Here is a 15,317-nt window from a genome sequence, read left to right as displayed (position 1 = left end):
AGAGTTTGGCTTTAGCCCCAGGTGCTAGCTACCTAGCTAGCTAGCTAGCTCCCTTGCTAGCTCCCATAGTGCTCATTTGTCTGCTAGGGAGCTAGCTAGCTACAACTATTGCCATCTTAAACATTTTTAGCGTTGAAATGGAAATTAAGCCTATTCTCTACTTTGCTGAAGTATGGCAAGATAAACATTTATCTTGCCATACTTCAGCAAAGTAGAGAGTAAATAGAGTAAATATATATATATAGAGAGAGAGTGCTATTCAGGATCCTCAGTTCAATCGAAGTGCTGCAGAAATAAGATAAGACCCCTATTGTCTAACTTTGAACTGCATGTAACAACATGCCAATACAATATTATTCATGATTCATATTCAAGGACACTATCATTCACATCCTGTTCCTTACAACACGGAATGCAATCATTTGGAAAAATATATTTCTTGAAGTCTTACAAAACTTCAAAAGTGTAGTAACTGACATCATGACAGAACATTTATCTTGCCATACCTTCAGCAAAGTAGAGAATAGGCTTCATTTCCATTTCAACGCTAAAAATGTTTAAGGTGGCAATAGTTGTAGCTAGCTAGCTCCGTAGCAGGCAAATGAGCACTATGGGAGCTAGATAGCTAGCTAGCTAGCACCTGGGGCTAAAGCCAAACTCTGGCACGGATTTTACTTTCTGGACCTGGATTTACCACCTCTGTCCGGAACAGATGAATATAATTATTTCTCATACTTATTTTTCAAAATCTGAATAAATGGTGGAGCAGTGTCCCGCAATAGAACGCGTTCAACCTTGGCGGTCCCATGTTGTAAACGTATCTGCACTGTCACGATCAACAGCAGCTCTTGGTTCACTGCTTGATAAAACACTTGTGACTTCTGAGATAATAAATCAACACGGGAGGAGTGACAGAAATAGTGGGAACAAATCAAGACTTTATTGCTGACATCAGCAAGCTATAAATTCTTTGGGGGAAATGTTTCATCCACGAGACTGCTTTTTTTCCAATTCGTCTCCATCATTAGCGAGTTATCATGCTTGTGCTGTGTGCAAATAAGCCTCGGGGAGATAAATTGATTCATTGACACAATCTTTGGATTGGATCGTTGTTTACATTTACAAGTGATCATTTCTCCAACATTGCTAGAAAATCACAATCACTGGTAGCAAAAGCCGCTAAATTCCGAGATGTCTTGTTTTTACACAAAGGCTTCTATCAGTCTTAACTATAGAATTAGGAATCTTTAGTCATTAGTGGGGTTGCCCACTTGTGGCCATTAAATAAAATGCACAAGTCCCATTTGATACATTTCTTTAATTCATTTATCCATCAAAGGATTTACAAAGCTTTCTAATTAAATGCATTTTTTTTTCTTTTTACAAAAAACAATACCATTTAAGAATACAGCTGCACATCGTCAACATATCGGACCTCAGGTGTGATTTCATGTGCAGAGTAGCCTCCTGGTAAAGTCAAATATCATTACAGTTCTCTCTAGTTTTGATCATACAACCATGCAAAATCCATCCTTAGCTGTTATATTTATGGTTTCAAATTTGGCACCATCCTCACCAGGTCGGTGAGGACACCCCAAGGCTAGTCTCATTATTTCATAAGTAAAGAATAATAACCTGAAAACGGTGGACGTTTCATCATTCCCGTAAGTTTGATCAGTAATACGATAACTCTTCAAGTACCAAGAGGAAAGTACCTCACATTTCACAGATTTAACACCCTTTGTGTATTTTAAAAATACTCACAGATTATGAATAACTGCATGATTTGTAAATAATGAACCACTGTAGGTATCGTACAAGCTTAGTGGCACACACTACACATGTAGCAGTCAGTGCTGTGCAACAAATATTCACTAATACTACTGATAATAACAATATTAATCAACAATCATTGACAATTCATCATAAAAATTTGTAAATGCTATTTAAATACCATGTAAAGGAGACAGTGTGCTTTTTCTTCCAAACAAACAAAAAGGAAGTGTGCGTTTGCGCAGTGTGACCATGACACTGCTTTCTTTCACAAGGATTGGCACTGAAACATACTGTACACAGGGAAAAAAAGACTCGCAGCTGCTTGTAAACAGAGGCGGTGGTCAATACCGGAGCACAGGAACATGCAGGCTTCCATTTGGCTTTAAAAGGGAAGTCAACCAAATCATTTTCTTGATAATAACATGTTCTATGCATTCCTACAGCATTCTGATCAATCGCGTTTGTGGAACATGTACTAAGGGGGCGTCCATTTTGCCACTTGTTGTCCACTGAAAATGACATCACAGTTGCTGAGGTAACAACCAATCACGGCTCACCTTTTTTTTGTGTGTGTGGTCATGTGACGTTAGCAAAATGAGCCATGATTGGTCGTTACTTGAGCCCTGAGCAACTGTGATGTCATATTCAGTGGACAGTAAGTGACAAAATGGCCGCTCCATGAGATGGATATAAACAGAAAAATCTGAATATCGCGTTTAGACTAGTGGTGCTACACAGAACATACTATTGTACTGTAAAGACAATTTTTGGATTGACTTCCCCTTTGACGTCAAAGGCCTGTCCGTTCGCAAAACAAAGAGCCAGGAAACATGCCCAGAAAACACTTGACGTCCTGCAATCAGCAATTGGAAAGCATTCCAATCGGAAGCGGCAGGATGTGATGAGAGACTGATTGAAGCGTCAATGGAAAGAAACGGCGAAGGTAAAATGCATCAGGGCGCGCTAGGGAAGGTTTATTACTTCATTTGGACTAAAAGGCTTGCACAGTGATCAGCGCCTACAAGTTGTGTCGCTTGAACAAACAGATTAGCTCGCTTGCTTCTCGCTAAAACACTCCAGTCTTATACAGTAGACTCTCATCCAGCAGTTCATTAGTGAAATGAGCCAGGTGTCATGTTTTACCGGTGCTTTCAGTGCTGCAGAAAAGACTTGAAAGCTCGCACACTGAAAGGCACTGACGTTTCAAGACGATGGCAGGTGAAAAGATGTTTACTGGGCACACGTTTGTTTCCTGAGGCAAGATCGGATCGAGCACGATTAAAGAAAAGGATATTAAAAAAAGAAAAAGAAAAACACCTCTCACCTCATGAAGCACTGAGCAAGGCTGTTCTCTAATAACAAAGCAATAACAAACCTATTGAACAAGACTGCCCCCCTGTAGCACCCCTCAGCCGCCAGGACGGAGCCGACCAACACCAGGGGTCCACCCGGCGAAACCGGAATGGACGCCCGTGGCAAGTCGCTTCAGGTGTGGTGAAGACAAAGAAGGCAGGCGACGCCGCGCCCGCAGCCCGCGGCGCTCGGCATGCGGCTCATCAGAGGATGGCGCAGAAGAACTTCTTCTCCCGGAACGGGTTCTCGGAGGCCGGCACAGGCACGATGAGCGGGTCCTCGCGTATGTGGGCGTCGCAGTAGGCCATCAGGTCCGCCGCGGCTTTGGACACCTGTTGAAGACAAGAAGGAACGTGGGAAAAATTAGGGCCCGGCCAAAAACAATCGACCAATTGGGCCAAATGGCCGATTATTTTCCCCTTAAAACGTTATAATCTCAGAAAACTGAAGTTTCCGACGCTGCGAAAGTACCCTGAATGCACCATTTTGCTTGCGTAGCATTAGCAATTACAAGTGTGTAAGCGTATTATTCTGGTTATTCTGTTGTCCCTAAGTGTCCTTTTAGCTGTTTAATGACACCCCAGTTGGAGTTAACTGTAAAACTTAACACTCAACGATAAGAAATACATCCACTGCATATTTAAATACAAAACGTGCTTCGTTGTTAAAACATTGCTAGCCTAACACTAATGCTAAAAGCAAAGGGAGGATCCCATTTAAATGCTAACAGGAAGTTAGCATCGCCTCCGGGGAAAGTTTTTCCTTCAAATAACGAATACAATAATCTTATGCATTAAATATAAATTTTTTTTTTAATTGACAGATTAATTGGTAATTTTTTTCTGCCAAAAATCGGTATCGGCATCGACCTAAAAAATGCATATCAGTCGGGCTCAAGAAAAAATTGACATTTAACGTTTTTATTTCGTTGTCCATTTTGTTCCTTTAAACAGTTAGTTTTTAGAGCAACTTTGATTTTTGATTTGTTTTTATTAGATATTCATCTCGGTTTCTGCCCTGGGTGAAAAATCTTTACCCGTGGACTCTGGTAGATGTGCACTAGCTCTTCTCTTCGATACAAGAGATAGGAGCGTGTAGGGGCCTCCTGCCATGGGGCCAATTTCATATCCGTCTGTCGTAAAGAACGATTGATTGACAGGTCATGCCGCGGGAGTTGGAGACGAATGGATAGAGATGAAAACTGTGTGTGTGGGGGCGGGGGAATAAATAAATCACTCAAGGCATTTTCAAATCTTACATTGATCAACAATGATAATGAAAGACGTGATAAATGACTAACGAGTGAATAGTACAGTATAGAAAAATCCCACATACGTCATGAGTGAATAAATACCAACGCTTTGTCAGCCTGTGTTAAGGTTTAAATTTTACCGTGCAAGTAATGATCTGGATGCAGTAGGCAAGTAGTAAGTAGTTCACTCAACAAAACACAAAAAGACACAGCTGTGGTGCTCCATAGTTGTTTTGGCTGTGACATATTCATATTCACACATGCCTGCTGCTTACACTGGCTTGGTGAAAAAGTCATGTGACAGAAATCTCTCTGATGAACCAAAACAAATACATTGCATGATAGTTTGTTTACATGACATTATATAAAATATATTGAATAATAGTTTAAAAAAAAAGTTGTTAGCTGAATGGGGATCAATATAACTAGAGTTGGGTGATGGGTTGCCTTATTTCAAGGTGTTGGTACTCACATACCAGTATCTGTTATTGTGGCCCTTTTACGGTTACGAACTAGAAATAAGAAGAATGTAAAATTGCCATTAATTTTATGCAATTCTAAGCAAAAATGCTATATTGGGATGTACTGGTATAGCTCTTCAAAATGATCTGTCATATTTTTGGAGGAAATTTTATGTATAAAATGTCGGGGGGGGGGTTACATCGGTGACTATGCAAGAGTTGAATACTTGTACTGGTATCGGCCTGAAAAAAATGGTATAGAAAATCTCTAAATATAAGAGAGTAAAAGTAAAGTTTTTTTTTTGATAAAATTACTCAAAATTCTAATATTTTGTAACTTATATAGCATTAGTTTATTTAAAGTTTTTTTTTCATTCATTATACTATATCTGCTTTTTTTTATGTAAGATGTTATCCTATTTAGCAACCTAAGAAAAATACATCAAAATAAATAAAATACAATCTAGGTTAATCAAGTGTTAATTTACAGTTTTAACCACCATATTAGGCAACTCAGGTGTTGCATTGTGAGCTTCTCACTGTGGGAAAGTGACGAAACATTGGAAAGCTATAGCGTGCGGAGAGTGGATGCACATGCAGGTTTCCACTCAGGATCTGAGTGGCATGTTATGGAAGGGGGTGATGGGGGTGGGGGGTGGGTCGGGAAAATGGAGAAAAGAGGAGCAGCTGCATCAGCGAGACGACGAAGACTCCGATATCTACATGGAGGATGCACACATCTGATGTCCTGTCGGATAGGCTCAATGCAACATGTGAAAACAGCGCGAGCGCACTTCAGCACGGATGATTATTACGCGACTATTTTTACCATCACACAACATGATGGCGTTTTCGACATCACGATACCACATCTTAGGGATGATGAATAATACGTAATGCACTGAAAGCAGCCACATTGAATCCATTTTCCCTTCTTGTTGATTCATCTTTGTTTTTATTTATGCGGGTGACACACTACCTCTGCTTTAGAGCCCTGCTGACTTTTGCACTGACTCAGAGCAAGATGAGACGTCGATATGGTCATTGCAACACCCCCCCGGTCGGCTCCCTACTGCAGAGAACAGGTGACATTTTCTTTGCTGGACGTGACAAGTCACAACTTTCCAAAACAATTTGCACTAAATGCGAGCCCGGCTGGGATTTTTTTTTCTTCCCCCGTCTTTGTATTTCCTGAGACACAGCAGAGAGGAAGATCAATACAGCTATTAAATGTCAACTAATCAGAGTGTTTACAACCTTAGTGCAAATGGCACTACTCGGGATAATAGGGCGGCTTGTGTTATGTGCCATTGTAATACGTTATGGACTTAAAAGCAACAATATGTCACCTTTAAAATAACAACTTCATCAATGGGATGGGGAACTGGCCAACATATTTTAGTTGCCATAATACTGGACCAGCCTGCAGACCTCGCATGTGATGTTGCAGGCTGCTAATATTCAGTGTGTGTTTACCTTGAAAACTGGAATAATATTATAAAGAATTTTTTTTTTTTGATTTTTTAAAAACGAAAATAAGGTCATCATTTGCAGTTGTTTTAAAAAAAAAAAATACTTAAAAAATTTCCAGATGAAAGTCATAAGAAAGTAAGTAAAAGTAATATTTTATGAGAATACTGTACAATAAAAAAAATGCAATGTTTATATGAATAAAAAAAGAGTATTATGAAAGGAAATTGGTGACTAAACATGAAGTAGCAACATGATTAAATTCACAGTTCTTCAAGAATAAAGTTGTAATCTTAATACAAGAAAACCATACAAGGGTCGGTGACGGAAAAGGGTTATATCAGACCAAGCACAGCAAAATGTATTATAAAAACACATAAAATATTCATTATTTATAATTACTACTACTATTATCTACAATTTTATTATTATTTACAATTTCAAACATCGATACTTTAGGACAGTGGTTCTCAAATAGGGGTACGCGAAGGCACTCAAAGGGGTAGGTAAGATTTTAAAATATATGTAAATATTTCTAAAAAATATAAAAGTTCATAAAATTAATTTTATAGTCAGTAGGCTATTCAAGTTATGTCCTAAAAACCCAGCAGAATGGTTTGAGCCAACTCATTATGCCACCAAGAATGACCTGTCAATCACTTGAAAACTTTATTTAAAATTTGTTTTTGTTATTTTAGAACAGAGCTTTACTATGATCAAAAAAGATGACGCTTTATGTTGATAATCTGTATGTGCACAAATCTTTAAATTATTTCTTTATTTATGTATTAGTTATCTCTTTATATTTCCAAATAGTTCAAGAGACCACATATATACAAATTGATTTATCATTCTGACAATGATGATAGCACAGCACTCGACCCCACCCCCAGCGTGTTCAAAAAAATATTTCACAGGAGAGAACCACTACTTTATGACATACATCTATCATCTATCATTTTTTTTTTTAATTATTATTGTTATACAAGAACACAGGCGTAGTATTCCAGAAATGTCATTTGACAAGAATAAAGCAATTTTTCAGAGACTAAAGTTCTCTAAAAATCTAATAAAAAAATTGTAATACAAGAATAATGTTGAAACAGTATGAGAAATGAAGTTTTATGAGAATTATATGAATATAGGGATGGTCCATATACCAATACAAGTACGACTACTCGACTCAAAAAGTCATCCATACCACTAGTTCTTTTTATACATTAAAATTTCCAAAAGAAACAAGGCTTCATATCCCAATATATAATTTTTTCCTTAAAACTGCATGAAATTAGTTGCATTTTTTTATTCTCATTTCTAATTCCTGATCATAAATTGGCCACAAGAGGGATATTGGTATTGCCCAACGCAGCGATTACCGATATCTTGAAATAAGGACTGGTATCAGCCAATATCAATACATGGTATCGGTACTCGCCCCTTCATAATTCCTATAGAAGAAACTTGTGCAGTACATATGAGAATATAGCAGTAATATTACACAGTCAAGTCATATTTTAATAAAAGCTATTTAAAGTATAAATCATTATTTTCCCAGAGGATAAAGTTGTCTAAAAACAAAGTAACTTAATGAGGATTGAGTTGTAGACTCTAAATAGCCCATAGGTGTGAATGTGAGTGTGAATGGTTGTTTTTCTATACGTGCCCTGTGATTGGCTGTAAATATGTGCCTCGGTTCAATAACGGTTGGGAAACATTGCCCTGGATGACCTAATTTAGTTATCCCGGCAGTATCACGCCTCTATAAAGAGGGAATATTAACCAAGACTTTCATTACGACGCAAATAAAGTGCATAATTACTCTGATAGTCAAAGTGAATAATAGTGCAAATTTAGGTAGTTTTTTTTTTTGCTGAGGAGGAGAAATGTGTGTGTGTGTTTCAAGTCCAGACTGGCTGGTAATTACACTGCAGCCCTGCGATGCAGAAAGTGTCCTTCTAATTAACACAGTTGACGTTCCTTTGGCTGATTGAGCGATTAATGAGAAGGTCCCTCAATGAGGCGCCCGCTCTTGTCACTGAGACACACTTGGGCTTCCTCACGTCCCTTAATTAAATCTAAGGAAACCAGCCGACGTGGCCAACAATGCTTCCTCCTCTGCCTCCGCTCTTTATTCTGCCTTCATTCATGCATGCCCTCCACTTCACAAGCTATTAGATGAGAAAAATGCAAACTGGAGATGTGATGGAAATGAAAATAGCCCATCGTCACTGATTGTGTCTTCTTCTTTTTTTCTCCATTGGAAACCTCAGGGAATAGAACACTTGTCACTTTACCTGTTGTTAGATTCTACTTTTTACAGCAAATACAAAATACTTACATCCCCAAGTATAACCATAGCAGGTTGTATTTGTAAATATGTTTCTGTAAGCCACTGTAACATTGTGCCCAGTTTGAACTTTACACTGTGCTAAACGGTACCTTAAAACCCTGGAGAACCCACGGGGTCAAATTTGGCCCCTATAAATTCTGCTACTCAAATAACAAAGACCTTTTTTTTTTCTTTTTTTTTTACAAATTTAACTTCAAAAGTCCAGAGTGCCACTTCTGACCCCTGCATGGGGCCATCTAGTGGATGAATATTGCACTTACATGAGCCAGAGTGGTGGTGACAAGATGGCTGGCAACATGCTGTTTTGTTGAGCTGGAAATCAATCCAAACAAAACCATCTTCTCAGCAAACCATCAGATGGTAAAATTGTGTTTTTTTTTTGTTAATCTATTTCATATCATGTTGCAGAATGCCTAGTAGTATGTTTTATATATATATTTTTGATAAATTAGCAACTCTGAGCTAGTAAAAAAAAAAAGGGTTAAAATTGAAAAAACATATTTTGGTGTTCAGTGAACTTATAGCAGTCATTTAATGTATAATTCATAATTTTCCAAAGAAGAAAAGGGTTCAAAAAAAAATGGAAGTAATTATTCAATAAAAAATTCTCGCAGAAATTCTCATAGTGTGCTATTAGTACCACTTGCGGTACATGGGCTCCCTCTAGTATCCAAAAGAATCACTGCCTAAGTTGCATTTAAATTGACATCATATGCATTTAATGTTTATTTATTTATCAAAAATGAATGAGATTTTTTAAATGAATAAATAAAGTTAAATTGTGGGAAAACTGTAAGTATGTTTAACAAGGAAAACATGAGAATGTTGAAATTGGAACGGTATAAATGTATGTGGGAGTTAAAAAAAAAAAGAGGACAAAAGAGTAAAGAGATTAAAAATAAATAATCGGAAGTGTGAAGCTGAAATAAGCAGTATCAACAATAGATGGATGGATATTTATTCAAATTTAATTAAGATAAATATGATATTAAATATACTCATTTTTGAAGAATACTTACATTGTCTTCCATTTTTGGCCATTAGGCATTTTTTTAGTTGGTACTTGGTGTAAAAAGCTTGACAGCCACTGCTATAGCACATAATTAACCAAAATGTCCCTAAATATTTCAAACCAAACAAATCTCAAACATTACATGCAAATGTGTTGAAAGTTATACATAGCGGAACTGTACGGAGGCAGTGACTCTTTCACGTACCACTAGAGGGAGCTGTACAACATTAAGAATCACAGCCGTATATAGAGAGAGTCTGGCCAACTGAAAACACGGACGCCATGTTGTTACCCTCGGCCAGGCCACAGGGCGGGGTGTAGCGCATGAGCATGCCTATCGTTTTGCACACAAAAATAACGTTATTTTACATACTAAGTGTACAGTTTCTTTTATATTTTCCCTTCGTTTTATTTTTTAACCTTTGATGCATTTGACAAGTCGATAATATAAGGAATACACTGCATGTATGATACAGGCTATTACTATGTGGTCTATTTTTTAGTTTAATGGATTTTGATTTTCAACATTGTGAATGCTGGAAATGTATCAGTGTGTTCATACTTAACAGATAATATGTTCAAATAAGAGATCTGATAACATGTATTTGCTTTATCTCCTGCCTGTGGCTCCTGATATAACAAGCAAGACACTTGATAAAGCTAATTTTTCGTGGTACCAATGAATGTATTATAACAGGTTCCTCTGTAATTTGCTTGTCGTCATGAATATATGGTCCTAAATTTAAACAGTGTAACTGACAACCAAATGTCATATTTTATTTTTATTTTTTATCAATGGCTTTCAATTGTGCATGCACAATATTTAGAACACAAAATTCATAATAACTCATTTCCATATTATGGGCCTAGTTTTACCAATAGTTAAAATCTCTAATCATTTTATTTTAAGTCCATTCACTTTGCACAGGCTTATAATTCAAATCAATTTTATTTTCAATAAGAACTCTTGATAAAAGTTGTGTTCTTTTTTTTTTTTTTTTACTTTGCACAATAATAAAGTGTTATTTGTTTTGCAGTCCTCTCATTTGACTTCCACTTCCCACAATTTCCTCCTCTGGCAACAAGGCATGATTTGGAACATGAAAGTGGAAACACCTATTCCAGCAGCAGTTTAACAATATGGCCTCCGTATGTCATGTGACCAGCAGTTGACCAATCACAGCGTAGTAGCTCTGAAACCGAATTGGCCAAACTCTCTCTATTTACGGCTCTGCTAAAAATGGCCGGTACAATAATCACAGAGAACATAATTGAAAATAAAAATGGAGTCCCATAGACATTGAATCCAGCTGCGTGTGATTGGATTGAAGCAAGAATGAAAGGGTGGATGTGAGGGTGAATGTATGGAGATACTTCATGAATTTTCATGAGGAGGTTCAAATGCAATGTGCGAGCCTTGCGCTATACGCCCAGCCAATGCCACGGGTTGTGGATGACGGCGGTGTATTCCGCCAAGCATCTTATGCATTGGCTCTAAGAAAAACAAGCTGCATTGAACGCATCAATCATAATGAGACACTGTGTATGTAACTTTTTTTTTGGGGGGGGGGGGGGGTATGCGACAACAAAATGGCGACTGTGGAGTATAATTTATCAGCATGAGTATTTATTTTTTGTCATTTATAGACTTCTAACCACAGAAGTTACATTGACAAATCTACTCAACTAATGAGAGACCAGCAGTCGCATTAGCTTATGGTATCGGTTTTGCTAGTAGAAAAATGACATTTTTTCTCACAATGAGAGACCAGCAGTTGCATTAGCTTATGGTATCGGTTTTGCTAGTAAAAAAATGTCACTAGAGAGTTTTATAAAACAAGTGGAACTGTTGACCGACTTAAAAATAAAGACTACGATATATATTATGAATAAACACAGCAATTTAATTTTTACATATGATGTTTTATGAGACGCTGGATAAAAGATGTATGTTTTTGATGCACAGAAGGTTTTCTTCCTCGCAAGCAGCTTTAGTAGCGCTGAGCATGGATGAAAGATGACGAGTAGCGATGAAGGTTCGTGGCAGGCTTCCAGCCTCGTCTGCCGTGCTGATGCGAGCAAACTCTCTTCCACTGTGGGGAAATCTTTCTCGGAGCACGCGGAGACCATAATGAACGACTTGATGACACAAACTTTAAAGTCTCTCCATCCAACACATTTAAAAACAATATCACAGGAGTTTTTTTTTTATGGCAGTGTTATTGTAAGCATTTGAAAACGATGGCTGATTAAAATCCACAAAGGACTAAAACGTCCGTTGTTAACATTGTAGTAAAGAAGCCTTTCTGTATTTTGTTGTTTGTTTGTTTTACAATTCAAAACTGATCTCAGGTTAAAAAATGTCTGACACGTTTCCGTCATAACACCCCAAAGTAGGAGGGGCAAGTTGAGCTCAAAGTTTAAAATAGAGACCGCAAACTGTGAAGCGAACTAAGCTCCCAACAAAAATCAGCAATTTTATTTTCACTCATGGATGCAGCACTTCATCACCACTCACCTCAAATAACCCCAACACCGACTCTGCGTCAACAACGTTACTGGCCAGTCAATGTGCCACTTATCTGAAGCTAACACCGTCAGTTAATGCTACCCTGCACATTTAACAAAACTCCATGCAGCTCTGCTTACCTTTGGCTTTGATAGTTTCTGATAGTGTAGTTTGGCTGTGGTTTGGTAATGGCAGATTTCCGCCAAGCCTAGCTACTAAGTCGTGGCCAGAGAAGCCTCAGTTTGGGGGACGGTGACTATCGCTGGTATTGGGCAGAATCCTTGCACCTCCAAAAGTATCATTTTTTCAGAAAGCCCCCAAAAAGGATGTTTGTTCATCCATTAACATTGCATCATCAAAGGGACAAAAACATTTTCGACACTCTATAATGTGTTTAAAAAAAACACACACCTAAATGTGTGAATTAACCAATATTATAGATTTGTTAAAATAAAATAATAACAACAACATGAGAGGTTTCAGCCCAATGCCAGCGTTATGTAAAATTAGCCCCACTGCTAAACAGGCAGCTAACAAAAGCATTTAATTGTTTTACAGTCAAGACAAAAAGGGTTTGTTTGGTAAACAAATGACAAAAAAACAATGACTGTATAAACTTGAAGAAAAGATGAACATTTTTAACCATTTAATTGTTTTGTTTGTTTTTAACTTAAAAATAATTAAAGATGTGCTCCCATAACAGGAAATTATTTTCACACAGTTTTTGAAAGGCTATGCTATGCTAGGCTAGGCTAGGCTAGGCACAGCTTGGCAAGCAACAATCATGACCACTATTCAAACACTACTATACATTCATGGAGCAGACAAATACATATTTCACATGTTTCAGTGTCTTAGCTGACATCATTTGTGTTAACAGAAGAGAAAAACACTTAAGTGACATACCTTTATCCTATCCATGCAGGCCTCCATCTTGAGCTGCTCCACCGCTTTCCTGGCTTGGGAGATGCTGGCTGTGCTGTTGTTGGCGATGCCGTCTTTCATGGTGCTCCCTGTCAACCCCACAAACAGAGGTTAGGGGATTGAGAATGAGCACTTTACAACCGTTTATGTATAGGCAGAGAGCTACAGGGTACCTTCATTGTTCGGGCTTTCTAGAAAATGTACCAACTGACAGTACTGGGAGGGGATAGATAAGATGGCGGCGTCATGTCTTCTTTAGCTCACAATAGTTTCACCAAACTAGGACTAAACATGGCATCAAAACCAGTCAACTCTTTTACCACACCTCAGCGGAACAGTGCAAAGCCTATCTATGACTACCAGTTCATGTTGTCACTGCATGAATCTAGCGGTGGGTCGGTAAACACCAAAGCGCTAAATGCTAGTATGGGACAGCGGGCTACAAATAGCTGTAAGTTGTTTACTGTATTTTTAAAGGTACAGCAATGTTTAAAGATTTTTGCAAGCCTTTGAAATGCTATTAAAGTGGTTTGGGATAATAGTTTGTAGTATATTTATAGTTGAAACTATTATTATGGACGATTATGAACACTTTTAGGGTCAATTATTTGTAGAAATTTGCTATTTGCGGTTGGCCTATAACCACTATAATTGTATTCAAAATAATAAATAATCTATGTGTAACAGGGACAAACACGTAATAAAATATGCAAACGCTAAGAACTTTGTGCCCTAACAACACCTGCTGATTTAAAACAAATTTTAAATCCAATTAAAGTTCAGATGTTCTAGTAGGCTTTCCTGACATTTTTGTTACATCTTACAGCACATGACAGACTTTTTCTCTGACTGATACCTTTGAACAATACATCGGCTTGTGCTGTAAAATGTGACTCCTAAAATGTCAGGGAAAGCAAACTAGAACAGCTTAACTTAATTTGGGGTTAATCAGAGGCAGGTAGGTGTGCGCTGGCTCCAATTTAAACAAGAATTTGAATGTGATTGGTTAATTCTAAACACAGACACATCCCAAATTCTAAGGTGTGCACTTGTGCAACCACATATCTCTCTTTTTAAAAACATTGTAATAAATTGCATTTGCACAGAGTTTTGTAGATTTTTTGTATATCATTCACTGTGCTGTACATGGACACCATATTGTCGCTGTGTTTAACAAAAGTGTGAGATGATTGCATCATGTTGCTTCTCTGACATGCAGGCCCAAGGTTGACCCCCCCAGGACGTGGTCAAGACCATCCCCAGGAAATGACACTTAATCACAAATGCGTTTTATAATCATGGGTGCGGTGCTGTTGAATCCATTTTTGTGTTTATATTTTTGGTCTGGTCATGATTATCGCAACCGTAGACACAAAATGGTGCTTTTTTTTTCGTTCTTCCCCTGATGCCAATGTATTTGCTCTCCATTCTGGGCCTTTCCTCCCCCTTCTTAATTTATGATAACCGTCTCGTTGAATTCAAAACACAACACCGCAAACACGAGCAGCATTTCAATAGACTCGAGCGGCAGGCCTGTCTGGAGAGAAGATAGCAAGGGGGGAATGGACATGTTGCCTAAATATCACTGATGTGGAGGCTTACCTGATTGTGCTTTTTCCAAATTGGAGAATTCCGGGTTGACTCCACCCAACACACACGCTCACACAGACACACACACGCAGTCACACACGCTCACGCACGCTCACACACAAAGAGGATCTGTCAAATGTCAAAAGCTAGGAGAACCCCCCCAGCCTCGTCGCGGTGGATTCCGCGGCAGGAACGCGGCGATGTGGCCTCGGCAGATCCGCTTCGTGTGTCGTGTGAGGAAGGAGCAAGGAAAAAGATGAGGAGTACCGCGGCTGGGGCTCGGAGAGATGCTAGCAAAAGGGGGGACACCTCCGCGTGACGACGAAATTCACGGCGCCGTGTGGGGCAGGAGCTGCGGAGTGCGCTTTCTCCCACCCTGTGCGTAGACCGTGAACGCACCAACGATGGCTCCTCGATGCAGCAGAAGACATGAAAACGAGCTGCAGGCTTCCCCAATTTTTTTCCTCTTTTACTTCAGTTTTGATATCAGAGCCCCGCCCTCCTTCATCGGAACAACCGGAAATGTACACACACGTTTAACGTGAACCTGCATATAAGGGTCGTCATTAGTGGGAAGTAACTAAGTACAAATACTTCGCTACTGTATTTACACGGGGCAT

The 15,317-nt window shown here is 38.5% G+C and overlaps 1 protein-coding gene across 2 annotated transcripts; it reads right to left on the bottom strand.

Annotated features, from left to right (window-relative positions):
• Positions 1 to 1,298: 1,298 nt before the first annotated feature.
• Positions 1,299 to 15,166, bottom strand: gng4 (G protein subunit gamma 4). Of its 2 annotated transcripts, none has more exons than XM_077582752.1 (3): positions 14,710 to 15,166; positions 13,090 to 13,196; positions 1,299 to 3,461 (listed from the first exon to the last, which is right to left on the bottom strand). In XM_077582752.1, the coding sequence occupies exons 2-3, from the start codon at positions 13,186 to 13,188 to the stop codon at positions 3,333 to 3,335; spliced, it is 228 nt and encodes a 75-aa protein (XP_077438878.1). In that variant the 5' UTR covers positions 13,189 to 13,196; positions 14,710 to 15,166; the 3' UTR covers positions 1,299 to 3,332. The 2 variants fall into 2 exon arrangements, with proteins under 2 accessions (XP_077438878.1, XP_077438879.1); XM_077582753.1 differs by lacking the exon at positions 14,710 to 15,166 and adding an exon at positions 13,281 to 13,520.
• Between the last annotated feature and the right edge of the window lie 151 nt (positions 15,167 to 15,317).

Source organism: Vanacampus margaritifer, chromosome 12, assembly GCF_051991255.1.
Source record: "Vanacampus margaritifer isolate UIUO_Vmar chromosome 12, RoL_Vmar_1.0, whole genome shotgun sequence".
Classification (NCBI taxonomy): domain Eukaryota; kingdom Metazoa; phylum Chordata; class Actinopteri; order Syngnathiformes; family Syngnathidae; genus Vanacampus; species Vanacampus margaritifer.
The sequence above is the reverse complement of the archived record's forward strand: the minus strand, read 5'-3'. Positions and strand labels throughout refer to the sequence as shown.

Bases quoted from the DNA above. Each gene is read 5' to 3' on its own strand.
- gng4 (XM_077582752.1), bottom strand. From the start codon at position 13,188: ATGAAAGACGGCATCGCCAACAACAGCACAGCCAGCATCTCCCAAGCC. The intron at 3,462-13,089 runs GTATGTCACTTA...TGTCTTCAACAG, and splicing joins CCTGCATGGATAGGATAAAG to GTGTCCAAAGCCGCGGCGGA.